The 23,450-nt window shown below is 37.9% G+C and overlaps 1 protein-coding gene and 1 pseudogene across 1 annotated transcript; both read right to left on the reverse strand.

Annotated features, from left to right (window-relative positions):
• Positions 1 to 12,516: 12,516 nt before the first annotated feature.
• On the reverse strand, positions 12,517 to 13,491 carry LOC119545290 (olfactory receptor 1L3-like). Its single transcript, XM_037850799.1, has one exon. It carries the CDS (start codon positions 13,489 to 13,491, stop codon positions 12,517 to 12,519), a length of 975 nt encoding a protein of 324 aa, XP_037706727.1.
• Positions 13,492 to 17,203: 3,712 nt separating this feature from the next.
• Positions 17,204 to 18,147, reverse strand: LOC119545291 (annotated as a pseudogene).
• Positions 18,148 to 23,450: the final 5,303 nt, after the last annotated feature.

Below are 23,450 nucleotides of genomic sequence, written 5' to 3' on the forward strand. Positions count from 1 at the left end.
TATCACTCACTGTGTGACCTCAGTTGAGTTTCCAAACCTCTCTGGCAGTTAAGAATAGTCTTGAGGTACATGTGATAATTGGTAAAGGTGTGGCAGGCAGAAAATTTAGGCTTTGTTAGAGGAGCAGGGAACTGGAATAAAGTGGAGCACATAGATGCCGGGTTAAGAGCATGGGCTTTGGAGTCAATGTCTGAGTACAAATCCTTGCCTATCACTTTCCACTTGTGTGACTTTTGACCAATTATGAGACAGCTCTGTGCGTCAGGTTCCCATTTAAAAGGTAAGGATAACAGTCATCCTGACCTCACTATTTTATTAAATAAGATTTTAGTTTTGCAATAGTTAGTTTGCCTGGCACCAGAGCTGTCTTCATGGGCTTGCAACTTGTGCTCAAAAGAGCCCTGTGCTTGGTTTAAAACTCTGCTGGCACTGTCTTGAAATTCTTAATTTTTGAACAAGGGATATCATGTTTTCATTTTGCATTAGTCTGCCTGGCTACATAGTCATCACTCAAAAAATGTTAATGATGATGATAATGTTTATGTGAATATTCCTATGCTACTCTATACTCCCCATCTTGCCAGCCCCATTTTCTACTCTATCCCGTTGAGCACTACACATTTAGTTGACTGGCTCTGATGCACTGTGGGAGCTATGTATGTTCTATGGAGACAGGCATTATATTGTTCCAGAATGGGAGCCATTTCCTGAGCTTTCGTCTAGTGCATCCATCTGTACTCCCTTGGATTATCAAACTGATGTCTCAGACTAACTCATCCCAAATGAAATTTACTTATCAACTTACTCCTATTTTGAAACATTGCACTCATCTTTTAAGGCCTAGTTCAGATATCACCTTTTGTGAAGTTTTCTGGACTCCTTAGATAAAATTAAATAAATGGTGCCTCTAGCCTTTCCCCAAACTCTGCTGGATGGTAAATCCATCATAACCCTTTGTACTATATTGTAATTGTATTTTTGTCCCACATGATGGGTGGAAGCTCCCATTAAACTCTGAGCTTATAAATGCAGGTACTGTGTTCTATTCATGTAGGTATGTCCAATTCCTAACACCATGTGTTTGTCTTTTATACTGAACTGGAGCCTTGCCACAGTAGGCCTGTGGAGAGAATTGTTGAAATACAGGGATAAGGCCTGGGATTATTGAGGACTTGGTTTTCTCAGAGTTGAGAAGAGAAGAAAGAATTGTTAAGAAATGGGATATTCATGGATTTATTGGGGATTATCAAAGATTTCACTGGAAACTTCCTCTGTTTGATACAGATTCTCTAACAGGTGGAGTGAAGAGCTTGGAAGGATGAAGTTGACAGTGAAAGACAGGTCTACAGATGGGCTGTGTGGGCTTCCAACAGATGATACATAATTATGGGAGAAGGGAAAGTTGTTTTTCTAAACCAGGCCTGTTTCCACTCTGTCTTTCAACTTTCCATAATTTATTTTCAGACATTTCTCTCTGAGCTCCAAATTTAAATTGAGCTACTTAACTGTACATATCCATTATCACCATCACACCCAACTTGTTTCCCTTTCCATGACTGGCACAGTCATCTGCCTGGTTATCTAAGCCAGATCTGGGACTTGCCCTCAATTGTTTCCTCTTACTACTACCCACTCTCCTTCCATTTATTTGCTCAATAAACCAAAACTTTTTCTTCACAATTTCCCAAGTCTGCCTCTCGTCTCCATCTCCAATGCCACTGCAGTAGCCCAGGACTTATTATCTACCATTTGGTATATTATCTCAAGATGCAAATGTAGCTTTGTATTGTGCTTTAAAGTCAGGTAGTGTGAGACCTCCCACTTTGTTTTTTTTTTCTTAAAATATTTTTTGCTATTTGGGAAACTCTTCCCTTCCAAATGAATTGTATAATTGGTTTTTTTATTTCTGCAAAGTAAGTTGTGATTTTGATTGATATTGCCTTGAATGTATAAATCATTTTGGGTAGAACTGACATCTTAACTATACCTAGTCTTCCAATCCATGAACACAATATGTCCTTCCATTTATTTATGTCTTTTAGCAATGTTTTATATTTCTGTGTATGGGTTTTTTATGTCCTCAGTTAAATTTATTCCTAAATATTTGATTCTTTTGGTTGTTATTGTAAATGGAGATTTTTTTCTTAATTTCCTTAGATTGCTCCTTGTTAGTGTACAGAAACCCTACTGATTTTTGTGTGTTGATCTTGTACCCTACCACTTTGCTGTGCTCATTTATTAGCTGTAGTAGCTTTGCTATAGATTTTTTGTTATTTTCTATATACAGCATCATGTCATTTGCCAACAGTGAAAGTTTTACTTCTTCCTTTCTAATTTGGATGCTTTTTTCTTTTTTTAAATTTTTTTTGCCTAATTGCTCTATCTAGAATTTCCAGCACTATGTTGAATAACAATGGTGACAGTGGGCATCCTTGTCTTGTTCCTGATTTTTAGAGGGAAAGCTTTCCGTCTTTCCCTGTTGAGTATGATGTTAGTTTTGGGTTTTTTATATATTCCCTTTATCATGTTGAGAAAGTTTCCTATCCTTTGAAGTGTTTTCATCAAGAAAGGATGTTGGGAAGATCTAAGATGGCAGCATAGAGAGGAGTGGAAGCTAAGTAGTCCCTCTGGAACAACTAATAAAAACCAGAAACAACTAGTAAATAATCCAGAATAACTGTGGGGGTACAAATGTGACTGTCCACTCATCATACACCTACCTGAATTGGGAGGAATGCCCGAAATCACAGCATAAAATCTGCAAGTAAAAACTGTGGATCCAAATTGGGAGACCCCTCCCCCACAGCCCGAGCTACAAAGCCTCATGGCACCAGAGAGAAGCTTTCTCCCAGCAAGCAAATATAGCTCAGCTGTACTCCATCTGGGTTTTTAATTAGCAAGTGTGAACTGCTCACTACGAGGTAGGAATCCCCAACAAACAGATGGAGGCTTTGGGTGACAACTGACCTTGGAGAGCCAGAGGGTTGCCTCAGACAAGCTCTGAAGGGGACTTTCTGTTCCTTTTTTGGCTCAGTAGAGAAAGCCTCAGCCATTTTCAGTTCCCAGTTCTGTGACCCAGACAAGGGTATAGCACAGGCAGAGAGAGACCATTGAAATGCTAATGACTTCTTTGTAAAGGGTCTATCTTCTCTAAGAGGAAAGGGGTGGGGCCCAGCTCTACTACCTGCCTTTCATTCAGAACTTGGGGAAAAAGAGCCACACCTCCTTACACCAGTCAAGTGTTACAGGCTAACAGGTGTCACCTGCTGGGCAGAAAAGCACAGTGACCGGAGGCATCAGAGGGTGTACCAATTTTCTAAGACACACCCTCAGGGAAACTGGATACTGAATATTTCTCCCTTCTGGGACTTTAGCCCATTCTGGTCTGGGAAAGCCTGATTGGGTTAACCGAGGAAACCATGCCTAGACAACAGAAAACTACAACCTACACCAAGAAAAATGAGGTTATGGCCCGGTCAGTGGAACAAACTTGCACTTCAACTGTGATGCAGGAATTGAAACAACTAATAATAAGTCAATTCAAAAAGTTTAGGGAAGATATGGCAAAAGAGCTAAACCATATAATGAAAACACAGGATGTACATAAGGTAGAAATTGAAAGTTCAAAAAACCAACAGGCAGAATCTATGAAAATGAAAGGCACAGCACAAGAGATGAAAGACACAATGGAAACATACAACAGCAGATCTCTAAGAGGCAAAGAAAACACTCAGGAACTGGAGAACAAGACACCTGAAAGCCTACACACAAAAGAACATATAGAGTAAAGAATGAAAAAATAGGAACAACGTCTCTGGGAACCTAAAGACAAAATGAAAAGCAAGAATTTATGTGTCATTGGTGTCCCAGAAGGAGAAGAGAAGGAAAAAGGGGCAGAAGCAATAATAGAGGAAATAATCAATGAAAATTTCCCATCTCTTATGAAAGACATAAAATTACGAATCCAAGAAGTGCAGCATACTCCAAACAGAATAGATCTGAATAGGCCTATGCCAAGACACTTAATAATCAGATTATCAAACATCAAAGATAAAGAGAGAATCCTGAACGCAGCAAGAGAAAAGCGATCTATCACATACAAAGGAAGCTTGATAAGACTATGTGCACATTTCCCAATAGAAACCATGGAGGCAAGAAGGAAGTGGGGTGATGTATTGAAGATACTGAAAGAGAAAAATCACCAACCAAGAATCCTACATCTGGCAAAACTATCCTTTAGATATGAGGGAAAGCTTAAAATATTCTCTGATAAACAGACAATGACAGAGTTTGTGAACAAGATACCTGCTCTACAGGAAACACTGAAGGAAGCACTGCAAACAGAAAGGAAAAGACAGGAGTGAGAGGTTTGGAAAACAATTTTGGGAGATAGTAGCACAGAAGTGTAAGTACACTGAACAAAGATGACTGTGAATATGGTTGAAACAGGAAGGCTGGGATCATGTGGGACATGAGAACAAAAGAACGATAAAGACTGGGGCTGTGTAACCCCCCTCAGGGAAACCTAGGGTGCTCAATGATTGTAATAAAAGGTACAAATATGTTTTTACATGAGGTAGAACAAATGAATGTCAACATTGCAAGTTGTTAAAAATAGGGTGGGATTGGGGGGAAAATATAATCAATGCAAACTAGAGGCTAGAATTAACAGAAACATTGTATTGTGTTTCCTTTAATGTAACAAAAGCAGTACACCAAAACCGAATGCATATGGGGTGGTGGGGAATAGGGGAAGGGTATGGGACTCCTGGCATTGGTGATGTTTGACTCTTTATTCTACTTTAGGTTAATGCTATCTTTCCTTTTGTCACCTTCTAGCTATGAAGTTTGTTTGTTTGTTTTTCTCTCTTTCTCTTGCCTTTTTCTTTTGTCTCTCTGCCTTCTTTGACTCTTCATCCATCTTTGTGGAAGAAATGTCCTTATGTAGAGAGAGGCAATGGTGCTCAATACATAAATATGTGACTATTTGGGGAACCAATGATTGTTTACTTAGGACAGAACATATAGTGTTTGAACACAACCATCTTAAAAGAAATGGGTTGATGAAGAAAACTTGAGGGCACTATATTGAGTGAAATAAGACAGACAGATAAAGGCAAATATTTCAGGGTCTCACTGATATGAACTATTTATAATATGTGAACTCATAGACATGAAATATAAGTTACCAGGATATATAAGAGGCTAAAGAATGGGGAGCGGTTGCTTATTATGAGCAGAATGTTCAACTAGGGTGAACTTAAATATTTGGAAATGGACAGGGGTGATGGTAACATGTAATGAGGATAACTAACAGTGCTAAAAGGTGTGTGAAGGTGGTGGAAAGGGTAAGCTCAGAGTCACACATGTCACCAGAAGGAAAGTTGGAGGTTAAAAGATGGGTATGTATAAAACAGTGAATCTTGTGGTGGACAATGTCCATGATTAACTATATAAATATTAGAAATCTCTCTCATGAACTAGAAGAAATGTATGACACTATAACTAGAAGTTAATAATAGAGAGGCATATAGGTAAAAATATATACCTATTGCAAACTATATACTACAGTTAGTAGTATTTTAACATTCTTTCATCAACAGTAACAAATGTACTGTACCAAAACTATGAATCAATAATGGAGGGGGGAGCATGGTTAGGGTATGGGAGGATCTGAGTTTCCTTTTTTTTTGTCTTTATTTCTTTTCTGGAGTAGTGAAAATGTTCTAAAAATTGAAAAAAAAAATTGTGTTGATGGATGGACAGCTGTATGGTGGTGCCATGGGCAACTGATTGTACACTTTGGATCTTTGGATAGTTGTATGGTATCTGAACAATCTCAATAAAAAAAAAAAATATATATATATATAAAGAAAGGATGTTGAATTTTTCTAATGCCTTTTCTGCATCAGTTGAGATGATCATGTGGATTTTCCCCTTTGATTTATTGATGTGTGGTGCATTACATCATTTGATTTTCTTGTGTTGAACCACCCTTGCATACCTGGAATAAAACCCCACTTGGTCATGGTCCATCATTCTTTTAATATGCGGCTGGATTCTATTTGCAAGTATTTTGTTGAGGATTTTTGCATCTATATTCATTAAAGAGATTGGTCTGTAATTTTCTTTTCCTGTAGTATCTGGTATCTTTGTCTGACTTTGGTATTATGGTGATATTGGCTTCACAGAATATGTTAGGTAGCTTTCCCACCTCTTCAATGTTTTTTTTTTTTTTTTTTTTGAAGAGTTTGAGCAGGATTGGTGCTAATTCTTTCTTAAGTGCTTGGTAGAATTCACATGTGAAGCCATCTGGTCCTGGACTTTTCATTTTTGGAAAGTTTTTGATGATTGATTAAATCTTTTTACTTGTGATTGGCTTTTGAGGTCTTCCATTTCTTTTTTTGAGTCAGTGTTGGCTGTTTCATGCTCTTCTAGGAAATTGTCCATTTCATGTAAGTTGTCTGATTTGTTAGCTTATAGTTGCTGATGGTATCCTCTCATTTTCTCCTTTATTTCTGTAGTTATGTCCCACCTCCCATTTCTGATTTTATTTATTTGCATCCTCTCTGTTGTTTTCTTGTCAGCCTAGTTAAGGGTCCAGTGATTTTACTGATTTTGTCAAAGAACCAACTACTGGTTTTGTCGATTCTCTCTATTGTCTTTATGTTCTCAAATTCATTTATTTCTGCTCTAAACTGTGTTATTTATTTCCTTTTGGTTGCTCTGGGGTTAGTTTGCTGTTCTTTCTCTATATCACAGAGATTTTGAATATGTTAATGGTAACACTTTAAATTTGTGACAATATTGTAAAAATGTTGAATAAGCTGTATCTGATAAAATAAATTTATTACTTTTGATCACTACAAAATATTCCAAAACTAAAGAATGGAAATATATAATATAGGAGAGTATCTTATATATAGTTTTAGAGAAGGGCTTTCTGAATGATAAAGAAATCCTAGAGTACAGAAGGGAAAAATTGATAGATTGATAGAATAAGAAGTACCACATTCTATACATCAATAGTTGCCGAAAATATTAGAAGACATTATTTCAGTGAGGTGGATTCTTATTGATATAGGAACTACCCCAGAAATGAATAGCTTGCTTATTATGTTTTGTGTTCTCTGTCATTTGAGGAAGTCAAACAGATGTTATATGAACACAGGGCAGGCTCAGTTATCAGGAGAGATCGAAGTATGGATGTGGGTGATAAGAATGGAACTTTGGCCTATATCTTACACTGTATACAAAAAGTAAAATAGATCATAGCCTTAAATGTAAAACATAAAAGTATAAAACTTCTACAAGAGAAAATCTGTAGAGTTTGTGTTAGGTATAGTGTTTAGATACAATTCCAAAAGCATGGTTCCCAAAAGAAAAAATTGATACGTTGAACTTCATAAAAATTGAGAACCTCTGATCTTCAAAAGACATTCTTAAGAGATTAAAAGAAACACTGATAGGAAGCATTTATATGCAAATCACATATCTGATAACAAGTTTGTATGTAAATTATATATAGAACTGTCAATATTCAACAATAAGACAAACAACCTAATTTAAAAATGGCCAAAATATTTGAACAGATATTTTGCTAAAGAGGATATATGTTGGAAATAACACAGTAAAAGATGCTCAAAATCATTAAGCATTAAGAAAATGCCAATTAAAGCCATAATGAGATACACACTGATTAGAATTATAAAAATAATAAGGCTAGTCATAGAGTCAGAAAGAAGATTACAGCTTGCCACAGGCTGGAGTAGGGAATGGGTACAGAGTTTATTTTTGGGGGTAATGAAAATGTTTCAGTGATGATTGATGGTTGTGGCAGCACAACATTTTTAAGGTATTTAATATTACTGAATTGTACACTTGAAAGTGGTTAAAATGGGAAATTTTGTGTGGTATGAATGTTACAAAAAATGTAAGCAAAAAATACTGAATTATGAGGATGTGAAGCAATTGGAATTCTCCTATACTGCTAGTGGAATGTAAAATGGCACAATTACTTTGGAAAACAGTTTGTGACCTTTTTAAAAAGTTAAGCGTGTCACCAATTCTTTCACTTCTTGGTATTATCCTAGAGAAATGAAAGTATATGTCCACAGAAAGACTTGCATACAAATGTTAATTTCAGTTTTATTTGTAATAGTAAAAAAAAATTGAAAACAACCCCAAAGTCTTTATTAGGTAAATGGTTAAACAAACTGTTAATGCAATGAAACATCACTCACCAATAAAAGGGAATGAACTATTGATACACACAACAACATAGATGAATCTCAAATTAAATATGCTCAGTGAAAGAAATCAGAAAATACATAGTAACTCAGAGTGATTCTATTATGTAAATTTCTAGAAAATGCAAACTAATATGTAGAAACAGAAAAGAAAGGAATCATTAAAAAATAGAAAAAAAAGAAAGGAAGCATGAAGAAAGCTGTCAGAAAAGCAACCCAACAAATAGCTTCTTAAACATCACCCTATTCCAAGTCACCATGCTTTCTCACTGTAATAGATTTTTTGTGTCTTCCCTCTCTCTTTCATTCTCTTTCTGCTTCATCTCTTGACCATTTCTAGTCCACTCTCCATGCTTCTGCTGAACTGATTTATTTATTGATTTTTAATTTAAATTTTTATAGGGGTAATTTAAATAATTTAACCAATATAAAAAAGAAATACTGTGAAAGCAAAGCCTTCCCCCTTCTTGACTCAGTTTCCTTCCCCAAAGTAAAATGTGACCTGCTTCCTATGTATTCTTCCATAGGTATTTTATATATTGTGATAATTTAAAAAAACATATTGGATTATTCCATTCCCTCCCCTGAATCCCTTCAGAAGCTTCACCCTTGCACATTGAATTAAAATCCGTACATTTACCCCAGCCCATCTTGGCTTTGGGGAGGCAGGCACTCCTTTCCCCTACTGAAAGGCCATGTCCTTCTTCCCTCTCACTCCTCTTCATACACTGAGAAAAGCAGGGATGGAGTGGTGGTTGGTGGTAGGGGAGCTTGCAGTGGCTGGATTCCAGCTACTGGATTGTCCTTTAGAATGTGGGGATTTGAACCTTTATCCTCAGCTTTGAACCTGAGCTGCCATTCACTGGATGGCCAGTTACAGGTCCTCCCTCCCCCCTTTTTTTTGTTTTTACAGGTTTGCCTTTTGTCAGCCAACCACAGGGGAATTCCCGTGGGCCTCCCCAAGACCCAAGGGACCCTCAGTACAGAGGTTGACCAATGACCAATAATCCAGCTGTTGAGATGCTGAACTGTATCCAGAATGAGTTGCTCTTTCCTCATCTGTTTTTTCCATACACTTTGATCCTGGCTGTACATAGTTTCCCTTTTTTTTTTTTTTTTTTTTTTTTAAATCTGGCAGGGTGTCAGAGATTTTTCTATTCCATTGTTTTCCCTGTGAGTCGAATCATTACAATAGGTTATCATTATTTAAGTTGTTTAGTTTTCCTAAGCAACAGGAAGGGGCTTTCTGTTCCTGTCTTCACTACTACCCATTCAGCCCATTCTGTTATCTCCTTTAGGACTCCTTCATGGATATGTACCTTATCTTCTTCAATATTGTTTTCTGTGTGCTTAGTATTGGATCTTTGGGTGCCTAATAAATCTTTAATGAATGAATGAACAAGGTCAAGTAAAATGTTACTTACTGGGGAGAGTGGATGCTCAGTTTTGAATTCAGCTGTGCTGAAAAAGGCAAGATAAGGAGCTGTCACAGGTTCTGCCTTTACAGATCTTGATAGAAGACAAGACATTTCTCTATTTTTTTCCACACAATTCAAGAGTCTGATGGCAGGAGCATCTTCAGTATGCCTGTGGTCACAGTAATTCTTTATCCAGGGGATGCTTCAGTTTGAAACTGGGTTCCCATGTGTTTTTATCCTAATATTGATTTTTGCACCCCAATCTCTCACTAGTTTTACATTGTGGCTCTAATTTCTGGGCAAGTTAGAAGTTACGGTAAAGTTTTAATTTTATGTCTCTTATACATGACCCATAACTCAGAGACTTTACAGGTTCTGAAATCTGATTTTATGACCAGAATGGAAGAAATGTGGCAGGCATATGTTGTGGATTAAAAATTTGAGGCAATTACTACCATTTAATTTTCAGTTTTTGCCAGCAGAATTACTGAAGATGTGTTAGTGAACAGATATGCCAAATTCATAGTTTTTAAGTGTCAGTACTAAGGATCTATATTTGTCATAGGGAAGAATTGAAAGAGAAATCAAACTGAAGGAACAAATTTAGATAAATTCAGAGAGGCTTTAGGAAGGCCCTTTAAATCTGAAAATCTGAAACTAGATTGGATGTGTGCTGTGTTTCCAATTCAAGGGTTGTCCTAGTGCTCCTTATCCTCCTGGGATTAGGAGGAGCAGTAAAAATGGTGGTATTGGGATTTGTAGGTACCAGTAGACTGGAGATTTCCCCACATATTTTCCTGTAGGTAATCCAAAAGTTTTCCAAGAATCTTGAGGGACTCATTCAAATTAAATGAGTGAAAGCCAAAGCCTGGTTGATAGGGAGAGAAGAAGAGACTGACATCAAAGTGTTATGGCACAAACCATCTGATGATGGCCAGTGGGGTCATGATGACATTGTCCATGGTGACAAAAAGATGGAACAAGTTGAGATGTGGGGTCATCATGAGAGAGTAGAAAGAGTAATGAAAGCCAGTTGCAAATCACTAATGTAAACTTAGGGGCATTGTCCATGGTGACAAAAAGAAGGAACAAGGTGAGAAGTTAGCAACAGATTCTAGCATTCAATCAAGGATAGACTTGAGTAAGAAATGTATTAATCTGTCCTTAGGTACATCAGGGGGAAGTTGCATATGCCCTTGGAGTTTAGAAATAGGACTTCAAGTGACAGTAAAAGTCTTGAGAGTTGGGAAACAAATGAAAGCGCCAAAATTGTAAATCAGAAGGGACTGAGAAATGATTGGATTGATTGGATTGACTGGATTATCAGAGTTGGGTTGCAGTTAGGCAGACTGAGGGTGCAAAGCCAAAAAATAAAATGAATTTATAGAAATAAAGTTCCTTTTTATATGCCCTAATCTTGAGGCTTATGGAGACTCTGGAAATTTACTTGCTATTTGTACCAGTACTCCTTGTTTCCATGTCTTTAGATAATATTACAGCAACCCATCATTTAAATTGTAGGGCTTAGAGATAGGCACATAAGTCTTCTTACCACACAATGCAAGAAGTCATCAGTTGATCAGAATTGGCACAGAACTTAAAACTAATTTGTTATAAATGTAATAAAGGAATGAAATTGAGTAATAAATCCTTATCCTGATTCTGCCCTGCCCTAGGTAGGGATGATTGTTGCAAAATCAAAGGGATTTAAGAGACTCCTTTTTGTTTTATTTAAAACTTTATGATTATTCTTCTGTCTCTTGTCTAAAATACCGTTAGAGATTAATTTGTTTGATGTAGACATTTTCATCTATTAAAATACAAATAAAATGAAAGAAAGAGATAGAGAATCACACTAAACTATTGAGAATCACACTAAACTATTGCTTTTCTTAACAAATTTGTAAGTTAATTCATCTGACTGCTTTCCTAAATCATGTAACTCATTCCTCAATTAAATTGATACCATCTTTCATATCAGGCACTCTCAACTAAAATATCCTTACTAATAATCTTCATTTATTGATATTTGACTTTGTCTTCAGTGACTATAGGAAGCATTTCTGATGATATGGAATAAAACATCCTTTATTCTAAAAATATTGACACATAGAAGAGATAGTGGAAATATAGACCTCCCTAGAAAGAAGAGCACATAGGCAAGGAGTCTCAGGAAGAGCCAGGGGATGAGTGGACCTTGAACATATGAAGGGGAGGAAGAGGAATGACCCAACAGCCATAGAGCTGTCTTGCTAAGCATTGGCAGAGCAACATCATTTGTTGTATACCTAATGACATCAGAGCTCATGTGTTGGAGAAAGTAAAAGATAAGGCCATAGTTCTGTTATAGCATGATGAGGGAAGTCAGACTCTCCAGTTGGAAGCTCCTAGTCTTCAAATATATATACATACATGCCTGCACACACGCAAATACTCCTGCAAAAAATTTCTGACAGTTTCAAATAGAAAAATGTAGATATGTATGCATAAGAATATTTTTGAGGATGTAAATTTCTATATAGATATGTGTAAGAATTATCTGGTAATTAAAGTGACCAAACTTGGGTGAATCTCTACAGAGAAGATTTAGGAAATATGGGAGATTCTAAATAAACATGGAAGGAGAAAAGAGAATGTGATTTTTCTGGAACGGAGAGATGTAATGGGGTAAGTTTATGACTGAGGGATAGGTACCAAAACATTGGTAGAATTGTCAGACTAGAGATGATAGAGACCACAGGCTGGGAGGTGGAAACTACAGGTACAGTTGCAAATGACAAGAGAATTTATCACACAAGACTTGCATCTGGTGCCATACTCTCTCTCATAAACACACACACATCTTGGGATCAGAACTCACAGATATTGTTAGATTCTGTAGAAGAAAGCCCATCCATTTGAGACTTAATCCTGCTTATAAGTTTCTCTAAGCCCTGTTTCATGTCTTTGTTCCTTAGACTGTAGATAAATGGGTTCAACATTGGTGTCACTACAGTGTAGATGATTGTTGCTATCCTGCTCTTGATGGTATCACTGGCCAGAGGCTGTAAATAGACATAGCTAATACTCCCATAAAACAGGGTTACCACAGTGAGATGAGAGCTGCAGGTGGAGAAGGCTTTGCGTTTTCCAGCAGCTGAGGGGATGGTGATCACGGCAATGAAGATTCGCACATAAGAGATGATACAGATAAATGGGGCCATCACAAAGGCCACTCCTTCTGTCATGGCCACAACTTCATTGGCAGAGGTTGAAGAGCAGGATAGATTCAGAACTGGGTTAAGATCACAAAAAAAATGATGGATAATATTTGAAGCACAAAAGGTCAGCCGATTAACCAGGAGGACATGTAGGAGGGAGTGGAGAAAGGAGAAAGCGATAGAGAAGGCCACTAGTAACACACAATGTCTGTGGTTCATAATAGTGACATAGTGGAAGGGGTTACAAATGGCTACATAGCAGTCAAGGGCCATAGCTGCCAGGAGATAACTGTCTGTGTTTCGAAAGACCAGGAAGAAATACATGTGTGCCAGACATTCAGCATAGGAAATGGTCTTTGTCTCTGATAAGGAGTTCACCAGCATCTTGGGGACTATGACTGTTGTATAGCAAATATCAGCAGAAGATAAGATGCTTAGGAAGAAATACATGGGGTTTTGGAGCTGAAGATCAGAGAATACGGCCAAGATGATGAGCAAATTTCCCATCAAGGTGACCAGGTATATGATAAGAAAGAGGGCAAAGAGTGGCTTCTGGTCCTCAGGGTGAGAGGAGAGTCCTGAGAGGATGAATTCAGAGGGTCTTGTTATATTGGATATTCCCATGAACTTGTGTGCACCTGCAGATAAACAGCACCATCAATTTATGTCTCTATGTCATATATCCATCTTCCCGTCTTGTTTTCACATGGAGCGTTGTTAATAGACGTTTGTGTTTCTTCTGGAATATGGAAAATTCAGAGCTGAAAGTGTTTTCATGTCTTTTTATATCTTTGAGATAGAGATCTGTGGAAAATATTCAAGGGGAAGGAGAGAGAGGAAGAGAGAGAGAAAGAGAGAGAGAGAAAGGGAGAGACTGACTCCCTTTTCCACCTCCTTATTCTGTGGCTGGTAATTGCAGGAACCAAAGATGCAGACTATGCCTCAGATTCTAGTCAGCTTCTGACTAAGCAATAATATTGGTTTCCCATTAAGGATTGCCAGTTGCTAATCAACAGCTAGCTAATCATGAGATAGCCATCTCAGCTAGCTTGTGGCTAATGAATAAACATCCCTTTAAATTGAGATGTTTCTTTCCACAGCATTTACAGTGGAAGCAAGGGAGTCACCTAAATAACATTGACTTTAATTGAATTATGGTGTCTTCAAACACTTATTCTAACCCATGCACTTTTGTAGGTGAAAACTTTCTGTCTCTTAGAACATACAATGCACACCTGGACTTCTTTGAATCCTTTATGAATCTCAAGGCACATTTGCTATTTTATTTGAGGCTTCACATATTGAAGGAATCAGAACATTCACACCTCCTGCCTCCTGATCACCAATCTCCAGATTTCATATGTGGAAACAACCAACCAGCTATTTCAGGTGTGAAGAATCTCTCTCAGGAATGGGTTGTCATGTGTTTTTACCCAGTCTCTTATGCCCAGGTCAACATTTGAATGTGTCTAGCTGTGTTTTAAAACAATTGACTATTATTAATCCTGTCCCCAGTCTTCCAAAGCTCTCTAAGGGATTTCCTAGGAGATGTATCATTGAGGGTAACTAGGCTGATATAGAAAAAATATGGGTCAAGATTATCTCCTAGTCTCAGTGTAGACTTCTCTGCTCATGCCTCCATTTTCCCAAGGGTTGAGCTGCATGTGGGCATGCTGTTACCATGGTCATTTCCTCTCCACTAACCTACTTTATAGAAAAACTCCTTGAGTTTTTTATATTCTCTGAATTCATCCATGTCCTAATCTCACATTCTCTCCTTCACCTGATCCAGTCAGCTTTTTGTACTCACCACTCCAATGAATGACTTTTTTTTCCCTGTGACTTCCATTTTGCCAAGCCCAGAGGCTGGTAATCAGTCCTCATCTTACTCACCTTCTCAGTAGCATTTGACATGTTGATTACTCAGTTCTTTTTAAAATTTAGCTTTCAAGACACCACTTCTCATGGTTTTCTTTCTTTACTGGAGTCTCCCTTTCAATCTTTAAGTTGGATTCTTCTTTTTCCTCCTCCTAAATATTGGAGTGTCCCAGGATACAGTAATTTGTCTTTTCCTTTTCTTTGTCTCCATTTGTGTTCTTAACTAGTCCCACTACTTTAAATATCATTTATAGTTGACAACTTCAACATTTTTATCTCCAACTCTGAAATCTCTCTTCAACTTTAAACTCATATATCCAGCTGCATGCTCAACATCTACACTTGTGTGTCTAAGAGCATGTCATTTATTATTTACAAAAGGAACTCATGATTCCCCTACCTTCTAAATATACTCTTCCCTTATTATGTCCCATATTAATAAAGGGTGCCACCATATCCAATAGCTCATGCAAAAACCCAGGATTCATTCATGATTATTTTCTTTCCCTCATATAATTTCTCAGCCAGTCCTACTGGCTTTGTGTTCAAATGATATACCACACCTAAACACTTTCTCCTATACCACTACCACTGTAGTCCAAGACAGCATCCTCCCAAGTACATTACTATAGTAAAGTCTTAAATTCCACATCCTCTTCAGTTCCCTTGTAATCACCTCTCCATAAAGGGGCCAGAATAATCTTCTAGAAACTTAATTCATATTACTCTTCTGCTCAAAACCTTCCAAAACGTTTCTGTCACACAGCATAAAATCTGAATTCTTTGCCATGTCCTACAAAGCCTCACAAGATTTGGCCTTCTGTTCTTTGACTTCATCTCCTTCTACTCTTTCCCTCTCTCATTGTGTTCTAACCACACCTGTTTATTTTCCACAAACTCTGTGTGCAATCCTGCTTTTGACCTTTGCACTTACAGTTTCCACTGCCTGGGATATTCTTCTCTCTTATGTTCCCGTGATTTAGCTCATCACTTCATTTCAGTCTTTGTTTAAATATCTTCTCCTTAGAGAGGTGTTTTCAGAAATTTCATCTAAATTTGCCCTTCATAATATTAATTTCCATCATGTTGTCCTACTCTACTTCTTTTGGTTGCACATGCACTACTTGAAATTATGGTATATTTTTATTACTGAATCTCTCCTCAATTAGAAGGTAGATAGTTATAAGGAAACAAAAGATGTAATCAGTTGTAGGGAAAATAAAAAGAAAGTGAGAGAGAAGGAGTAAATTTGTGTGAGAAAATTTTACCCCCAACTTCCCTGCTCTTTGGCTGATAAATCATATCCAGGGATATATGACTCAGAAGTAGACTAGATTAGGGGAAAATTCAACTTTACATTATAGCTGATTTGAGGAAAATTTATATTTAGGATAAACATGTTATCTTATGTTTATATGTTTTATTAGATTACTTATAAGTTAGCTCCCATGTTTATCATCTATTTGATAACTATCTCTCTAAAATTTATGCCTCCTCATCAGTCACTCTCAAAGTTCATTTCTCACCTGGAAAGGCCATTAAAGTCTTGCCTCATCATGCCTTCATTCCACTCTATTTATTTCTGCTCCATGGAATGAATAGTCAAACCGTGCCAAAAACAACATATATGTTTCTTCCCTGGATTCTACTCACTAATAAACAATTAGCATGTGAATAAATACATAAAAAATAAACAGCATACAGAAAAGGCACCTGATTGTAAAAAACCTCTTAATGCTTTTTTGAATCTGATTGCTCCCTTCTCTAGCTTATGACTGTCTTTCACAAGCTGTAAATATACACAACCCTTGCTTTCCCCATGGGATCATCATCTCTGACTGTGCCACCAAGTTCCTGGTGTACAAATGTGGAAGTGAGTAAGGAAACAAACTTCCATTAACTTTTTGCAAGATTGTCTCCAAAGATCCAGAAGAATTACACGTGGTCTTACTCCCTCAGTGGCCCTAAATCACTCTCTTCGAACCTCCAAGTATAGTGCAGCATCTGTGTAAGCTGGTGTAAGTGCCTAAGATGGGCAATAATCATCTGTTCTTCACTCTCCCAAGCTTTCTAAGGGCTTTCCTGATAGCTATTTCAGTTAACACTGAGGACAGAGGACCAGGCTAGAGCAAGGACACCAGAATCCACTTTCTCCCTGACCCTATAAAGCTTCAATTTGGTTTCTCTGTTAGTGCCTCCAATTCTTTAAATCATTTCCTTTCACATCCCCCTTTTGGTCAAGATGTTCTCAATCCCACAATACCGGGTCCAGATTCATCCCCAGGTATGTGCCTTGGTTTGAAGGGATATCTTAGGAAAAATCCTAATGAGTTAAACAGTCTACATGATATGTACCTAGTGCAGATATTTATGGGAAGTTCTAGAGGAAACAGATCTATAAGTGGTAAAAACGTGTCTCCCAAATCATAGGGAAAACTTGGAACTGTGTGTTGGGGTTTTATCCAAAGAAAGAAGTTCTTATTCTGCTTATCCATTTTCTGAAGGCTCCCTTGACATCTGCATTCCTCAGGCTGTAGATGAAGGGGTTCAGCATGGGGGTTACCAATGTGTATGTGACTGTTATTATGCGACCTTTGATTACTGAATAGATGGAAAGGGGCCGGAAGTAGACCCATGTGAGGGTGCCATAAAATATAGCCACCACAGTGAGTTGGGAGCCACAGGTAGAAAAGGCTCTCCATTTGCCCTTGGCTGATGGGATCCGGACAACTACTGAATTGATGTGGGGATAAGAAGCAGTGATGAAGGCCAACACTCCTTTGATGACAATAACAGATTCTGTGTGAATCATCAGAGTGTTGAGGCGGGTGCTGGAACAGGAGATCTGCATCAGAGGGTAGAGGTCACAGAAGAAGTGTGGGATCCTGTTTTCTTCACAGAAGATCAGGCAGCCCATGAGAAGGGTGTGCAGCAAGGCATGAAGGTGGGAGAGGACATGGCACACACCCACTATCTGTGCACACCAAATTCTGGTCAGAATCATAGGGTAGTGGAAAGGGTGGCAGATGGCTATGTACCTGTCATAGGCCATCACAGCCAGGAGGAAGTTTTCCATTGCTGCAAAGCAAATGAAGAAATAAGTCTGGGCTAGGCACCCCATATAAGATATGGCCTTTGTAGGAGAGAAGATGTTTTGTAGCATCTTGGGGACTGTGGTGGAGGTGAAGCAGATAACTGCCAAGGCCAGGTTACTGAGGAAGATTTACTTGGGGATATAGAGGTGAGGGTCAGAGATAATCGGTGTAATGATGGCAAAGTTGCCAGAAATATTGATGGCATGCATGAGTGGAAAAAGAAGGAAGAATGAGATCTACTCTTCTGGATAGGTGGAAATGCCCAAGAGAACAAAATGGATACACTTGTCCAGTTGGTTTGGTCCATCTGTTGCCATAAGGACAAAAAGGATAATTTGTATTATTCAATGCTGCTCAGATTTCACCATAAAGGAAAAAAGGTCTATTTGCAAGGCACTTGTACATGTTACCTAATTTCATATCACATAACCTAACAAGGCAGGGATTATGAATTCCATTTTACAGAAAAGGAAATAGAAGCCCTAAGAAGGAAACTTGCTTGTCTGTGATCCAGAGCTCGTAATTCTGATGCTGGGATTCCAGGGCAAGTTCCATGCCTTTTGCACTAAGTTATAGATTCCTCCCTGTCAGAATTAATCTTTCCCTTCTTGCTTGCTCAATCAATAGCTAACTGTGTGAACTTGGCTGATCCTTTGACCTCTATGATCATAATTTTTCCCCCTAGAAAATGGGCATAAATATCTGTCTCCCCAGAGTTGTAAAAAGGATTAATGTGATATGAGTATGTTAATCAGTACATCACCAGCACCATCAACACAGCTATTATGACTTCCTCTTCTCTTTCTGCAACAGTGTGTTTGAACACTCTTGTCATATTATTCATTGTATTATACTAATTAATGTTTTTGTCTTACTTCTCCTTTAAATTATGGGCTATTTTAAAACATTACATTTTGTTTTATCCACTAGGTATGCCTTTTCCTCCTTCACCAGTATAATGAATTTCTATTTTCCCTGTGAATGTCAGATTAAAAATCACTTTCTCAGTGAAGCCTTCCTTTCTTTCCAGTGCCAACCATCTCAGTGCAGGTGAAATCAGATTTCTTTTGTGCTCTCACTGTGCACTTTGAAAACCTGTAGCATAGCATGTGTGACAGTATATTTGCAAATGTTGTCATTGTCTCTTCTCAAGTACTGGGAACCATTTTATAATCTGTGTATCCCAAGTGTGTGGCACAGGTTTTGAAACTTAAGGAAAAGTTGATTAATATTTATTGGATGGATGGATGGATAAATCTAATAGAATTGTAAAATGGGAAAGGAGCTTTTATGCTCCCAGAACTTGGTTTGAGCCATATCCCAAGGAAAGGATCCTTTCATTGGGATCTTTACTATGAAAGGAAAATAGGAAAGACTTGGGCATCTGAGTAGGCTGTTTACTTTATAGCTGCTTTTGTTGTCTAATGTAAACCTATAGTGGTGTTAAAATAGGTCAAGTTCTTTACTTGAACTATTTATATTTTCCAAAATAATATAAAATTTTCATTATCAGTAATATCACCATCATCATAGCTAACACTTACAGAGTATTTATCTTGTACTAGGGACTTTGCTACATTAGCACTTAATTCTTGGAATAACCCCATGAGGTAAGTATTGTTATTATTACTATTACTATTATTACTACTATTTCAGTTTTACAAATGAGAAAACTGAGGTATGGAAAGTTTAAATTCATAAAGGGCAAAATCTGAATTTAAAGTCTTGTTTTTCTGGCTCCAAAGCCTGTACTATTAACTACTATATAATCCAACTCCCCAAATGGAAACCAACACATCTTAATGCATGGTAATAAGATCTGTTGATGGGCTATATAACCAAGTAATCTGTCTGCTGAAAGGAAGTTCAGGTCATTTAGTCCAACAGTTTTCATTTTAGGGAACACATACCTCTGGTGGCACCCAAGGTCTTCCCAAAGAGTATACAGATGTTGGTTTAGGAGAATCAGTTTTCTGATTCTCAACTTCCATTTTTCTCTTTCCTAAAATCATTTTGTCTCATAAATTACCTGCTGTGAAGATTTTGTCTTATGCATTATCTTGTTTCCCCCTTTAAAAATGAAAGACATTCCTTTCATCCATCCCAAATCTTACTAGGTGTATTAGCTCAGGATATAAAAGGAATATCAAATGAATTGAATGAAGGGACAATTAGAAATATTGAGACAATTAATAACTTTAGTAGCCAGATAACCAATCCCTTTGCAGGCCAGGAGGTTTCCGATTCTTTGCTTTCAAAAATATTGAAGGAGGAAATGTAATGTTGGCAATACAGCATTAAAAATAATTTTAGATAATAGGCAATACTGTAATTATTGTCATATTACTTGAAAGGGGTCAAAAGGATGAGGGACATTAGTATATAAAAATTTCTTTAATTCCCATTTACTTCTGTATGTGAATAAGTCCTACATCCATAACAATAAAACTTCACAGTAGAATTGAAGCTGATTTTTGACTCATTATAGTAATAGTAATAAGTAACATTCAACGATGCATGAACTAATTGAAAAAAACATCTTTTGCATTAAATTCCTTTCCCATAAATCTTTTATTATTTAGGTTTAATAATTAGTTTCAAAAGTTTCTATGTCTATGTACCTTGAGTATATATAGACACACTGCCTATTTTATTTACTTAGCTTCTTCCCTGTAGAAATGGAGTTATTCATCACTCCTGGTCTATCTGCTTTCTTGCCTCAAATTAAAAGTGAACATTAGCCTTTTCAAATCTAAAAGTCTGGAAAATCATAATATGCTACTCAACCATACTGAACTGATTTCTATATAGGAGAATGATAAATGAGAACTAAGAGTGGTAGCCATATTTACTGAGCACATACTATATACCAGGAATTGTTCTAAGAGCTTTACATATGTGTTTTTCATTTGGTGATCATAGAAATTCTGGTTCTATTATCTTCCATTTTATAGAAGAGGAAACTGAAGCTCAGAGAGATTCTATGACATGGTCAAAGTCTTTGAGCTAGTAAATGGTAGAATTAGAATTTGAATTCAGCTGCAACTGACCCCAAAGCCCATGCTCTTGCCCCTGGGCTGTGCTCTTAAGCTTTCCCTGACTAGTCTGTTACCTATGTTTCTCACTTTTCTACTATCCTGTGCATTTAGTCAGTGATAAGTGCCCATTGTATTGTTTTTAGTTTGATCCTCATTATAGAACTAGGGAGTAGATATTATTATTCCCATATTTAGATCATGAAACTGAAGACTGGCAGGATGAATTAACTTCTCCAAGATCACAGGGAGTATTATTGGAGCCAGGCTGGTCATAGACCTATCTGTCTGACTCAGAAGCAATGCTCTTTCTGTCCCTCCTCACGCTGCTTAAACCCCATGTTTCATTGTCTTCTGTGCTTGGTTTCCCTGGTTAGTCTGTCATTGGAATTGGAGTCTCTAGATCAAAGCCCCCAACTTTTGCCTCCAGGGCTGGGAATCAGGTGTCCCTGATATGATGGTTTAAGAAACATGACATGTCTCTTTTAAGATCTTAGGAAAGGTCTCAGGAGAGACTGAGCTCTACTTGACAGCAGGCCATGGAAGATCTGTCTTGGGTAATATCCATTCAGCTCCTGTCTTGAAGGAGCTATCGTATAGAGCTAGTGAGAGCCCCAGAAGTGGTGGAGGGCGAGCTATGGAGTCCTTCTTGTTTTCCTTGTAGCTGGTGGAGATCATCTTGCCTGACCTATTAGGGGCAAGGAAGAGGAATGTGGTGTGGAATGAGGTGACAGGAAGCCCAGAATGGGGAAGTAGAGAAGAATCTTGCTTTATATAAGCCTGTGGATAAGGAGACAGGAGTGTGGGGTGTGGGAATGGATTTTGACACAGAAATCAGAAGAACTGGGCCCTGGTCTGCCATGAAAATTTTCTCTATGACCTTGGGAAAATCTCTTCACCTCTTGGGGCCTTGGTTTCTTCATCTTAGAAATGAAGAAAATATTACTTGCTTTAATATACAGGTTTTGTGAAAAAGAGATGTGAAAGCCCTTTAAAAAGTCTTATGAAACTTTTTTGGAAACAGTCCTATGAAACAATAAGAAGTTGTTTTGAATTCCTATAGGAACTTCGGTTCCCTGTCACATACTGTACTCCTACAACTGCTGACGTTCTGATCCATAGACCTCCCTGATAACAGAGCTGCCTCTCATTCTCTCTTTTATAAATAGAGAAGATATTTGGATACCACAACTTTCCCTGTTGTCTTGTCTACCCGAGTTTCCCTGTTTGGTCAGTAATACCCAGAACTGGATCAGTTGGTAAGAGAAGACAAAGCTGACAACCATCTCCAGGGGATGATTTCTGGAGTACCCAACCCTAATTCTCCACAATACCTCCCCAACTGTCTGGAATTCCATTAGATACTATTATTTTGACTCAGGGGAAATTTACCTTAAAGGATATGCTGTTGATTTTGTAAATCATTCACACATTTTTGTTTTACTAGGTTTTAATAAAAAGGAGGGGAGACTAGTGTATGTTGTCACAGACACTGGGACTGGCGGTTTGATGTGCTGAGCCCTCAAGCATGGAACTTGCCTTATGAAGCTCATTACCACAAAGGAAAGTCTAAAGTTGTATGTAATGGTGCCTGAGAGTCTCCCCCTGAGTGCCTCTTTGTTGCTCAGATGTGGCCCTCTCTCTCTCTAACTGAGCCATCTCAACAGGTGGACTCGCTGCCCTCCCCCCTACGTGGGACCCGACTCCCAGGGTTGTGGATCTCCCTGGCAACGCAGAGTATGACTCCCGGGGATGAGTGTGGACCTGGCTTCGTGGGACTGAGAGTATCTTCTTGACCAAAAGGGGGATGCAAAATGAGATGAAATAGTTTCAGTGGCTGAGAGATTCCAAATGGAGTCGAGAGGTCACTCTGGTGGACATTCTTATGCACTATATAGATAACACCTCTTAGGCTTTAATGTATTGGAATAGCTAGAAGTAAATACCTGAAACTACCAAACTCCAACCCAGCAGTCTGGACTCCTGAAGACAATTATATAATAATGTAGATTACAAGGGGTGACAGTGTAATTGTGAAGACCTTGTGGATCACATCCCCTTTATCTAGTGTATGGATGAGTGGAGGAATGGGGATAAAAACTAAAGGACAAATGGGGTGGGATGGGGGGATGATTTGGGTGTTTTTTTTTCACTTTTATTTTTTATTCTTGTTCTGGTTCTTTCTGATGTAAGGAAAATGTTCAGAGATAGACTGTGGTGATGAACGCATAACTATGTTATCATACTGTGGACAGTGGATTGTATATCATGGATGATTGTATGGTGTGGGAATGTATTTCAACAAAACTGAATTTAATAAAAAAAAAAAAAAAAAAGAGGGGAGAGAGAGTCCATAAAGTCACAGCATATCTGAAGGTGGTGTAGGGAAGAGGTTCTGTGAAGAGAAGGAAAAAGCAAAAGATGGAGGCTTAGGGAGTCAAAGATAAACTTAATAATACTCACAATATTGTACAAAGGATCAAATTTGAGAAAGATTATCTTCCCTCCAGCAGTTACCGAGAGCCTTCCTGTCTAGGAATTGCCTAAGGTACCCAGAAACTGCAGCGTAGATGTG

Source organism: Choloepus didactylus, chromosome 10 (assembly GCF_015220235.1).
Source record: "Choloepus didactylus isolate mChoDid1 chromosome 10, mChoDid1.pri, whole genome shotgun sequence".
Lineage (NCBI taxonomy): Eukaryota > Metazoa > Chordata > Mammalia > Pilosa > Megalonychidae > Choloepus > Choloepus didactylus.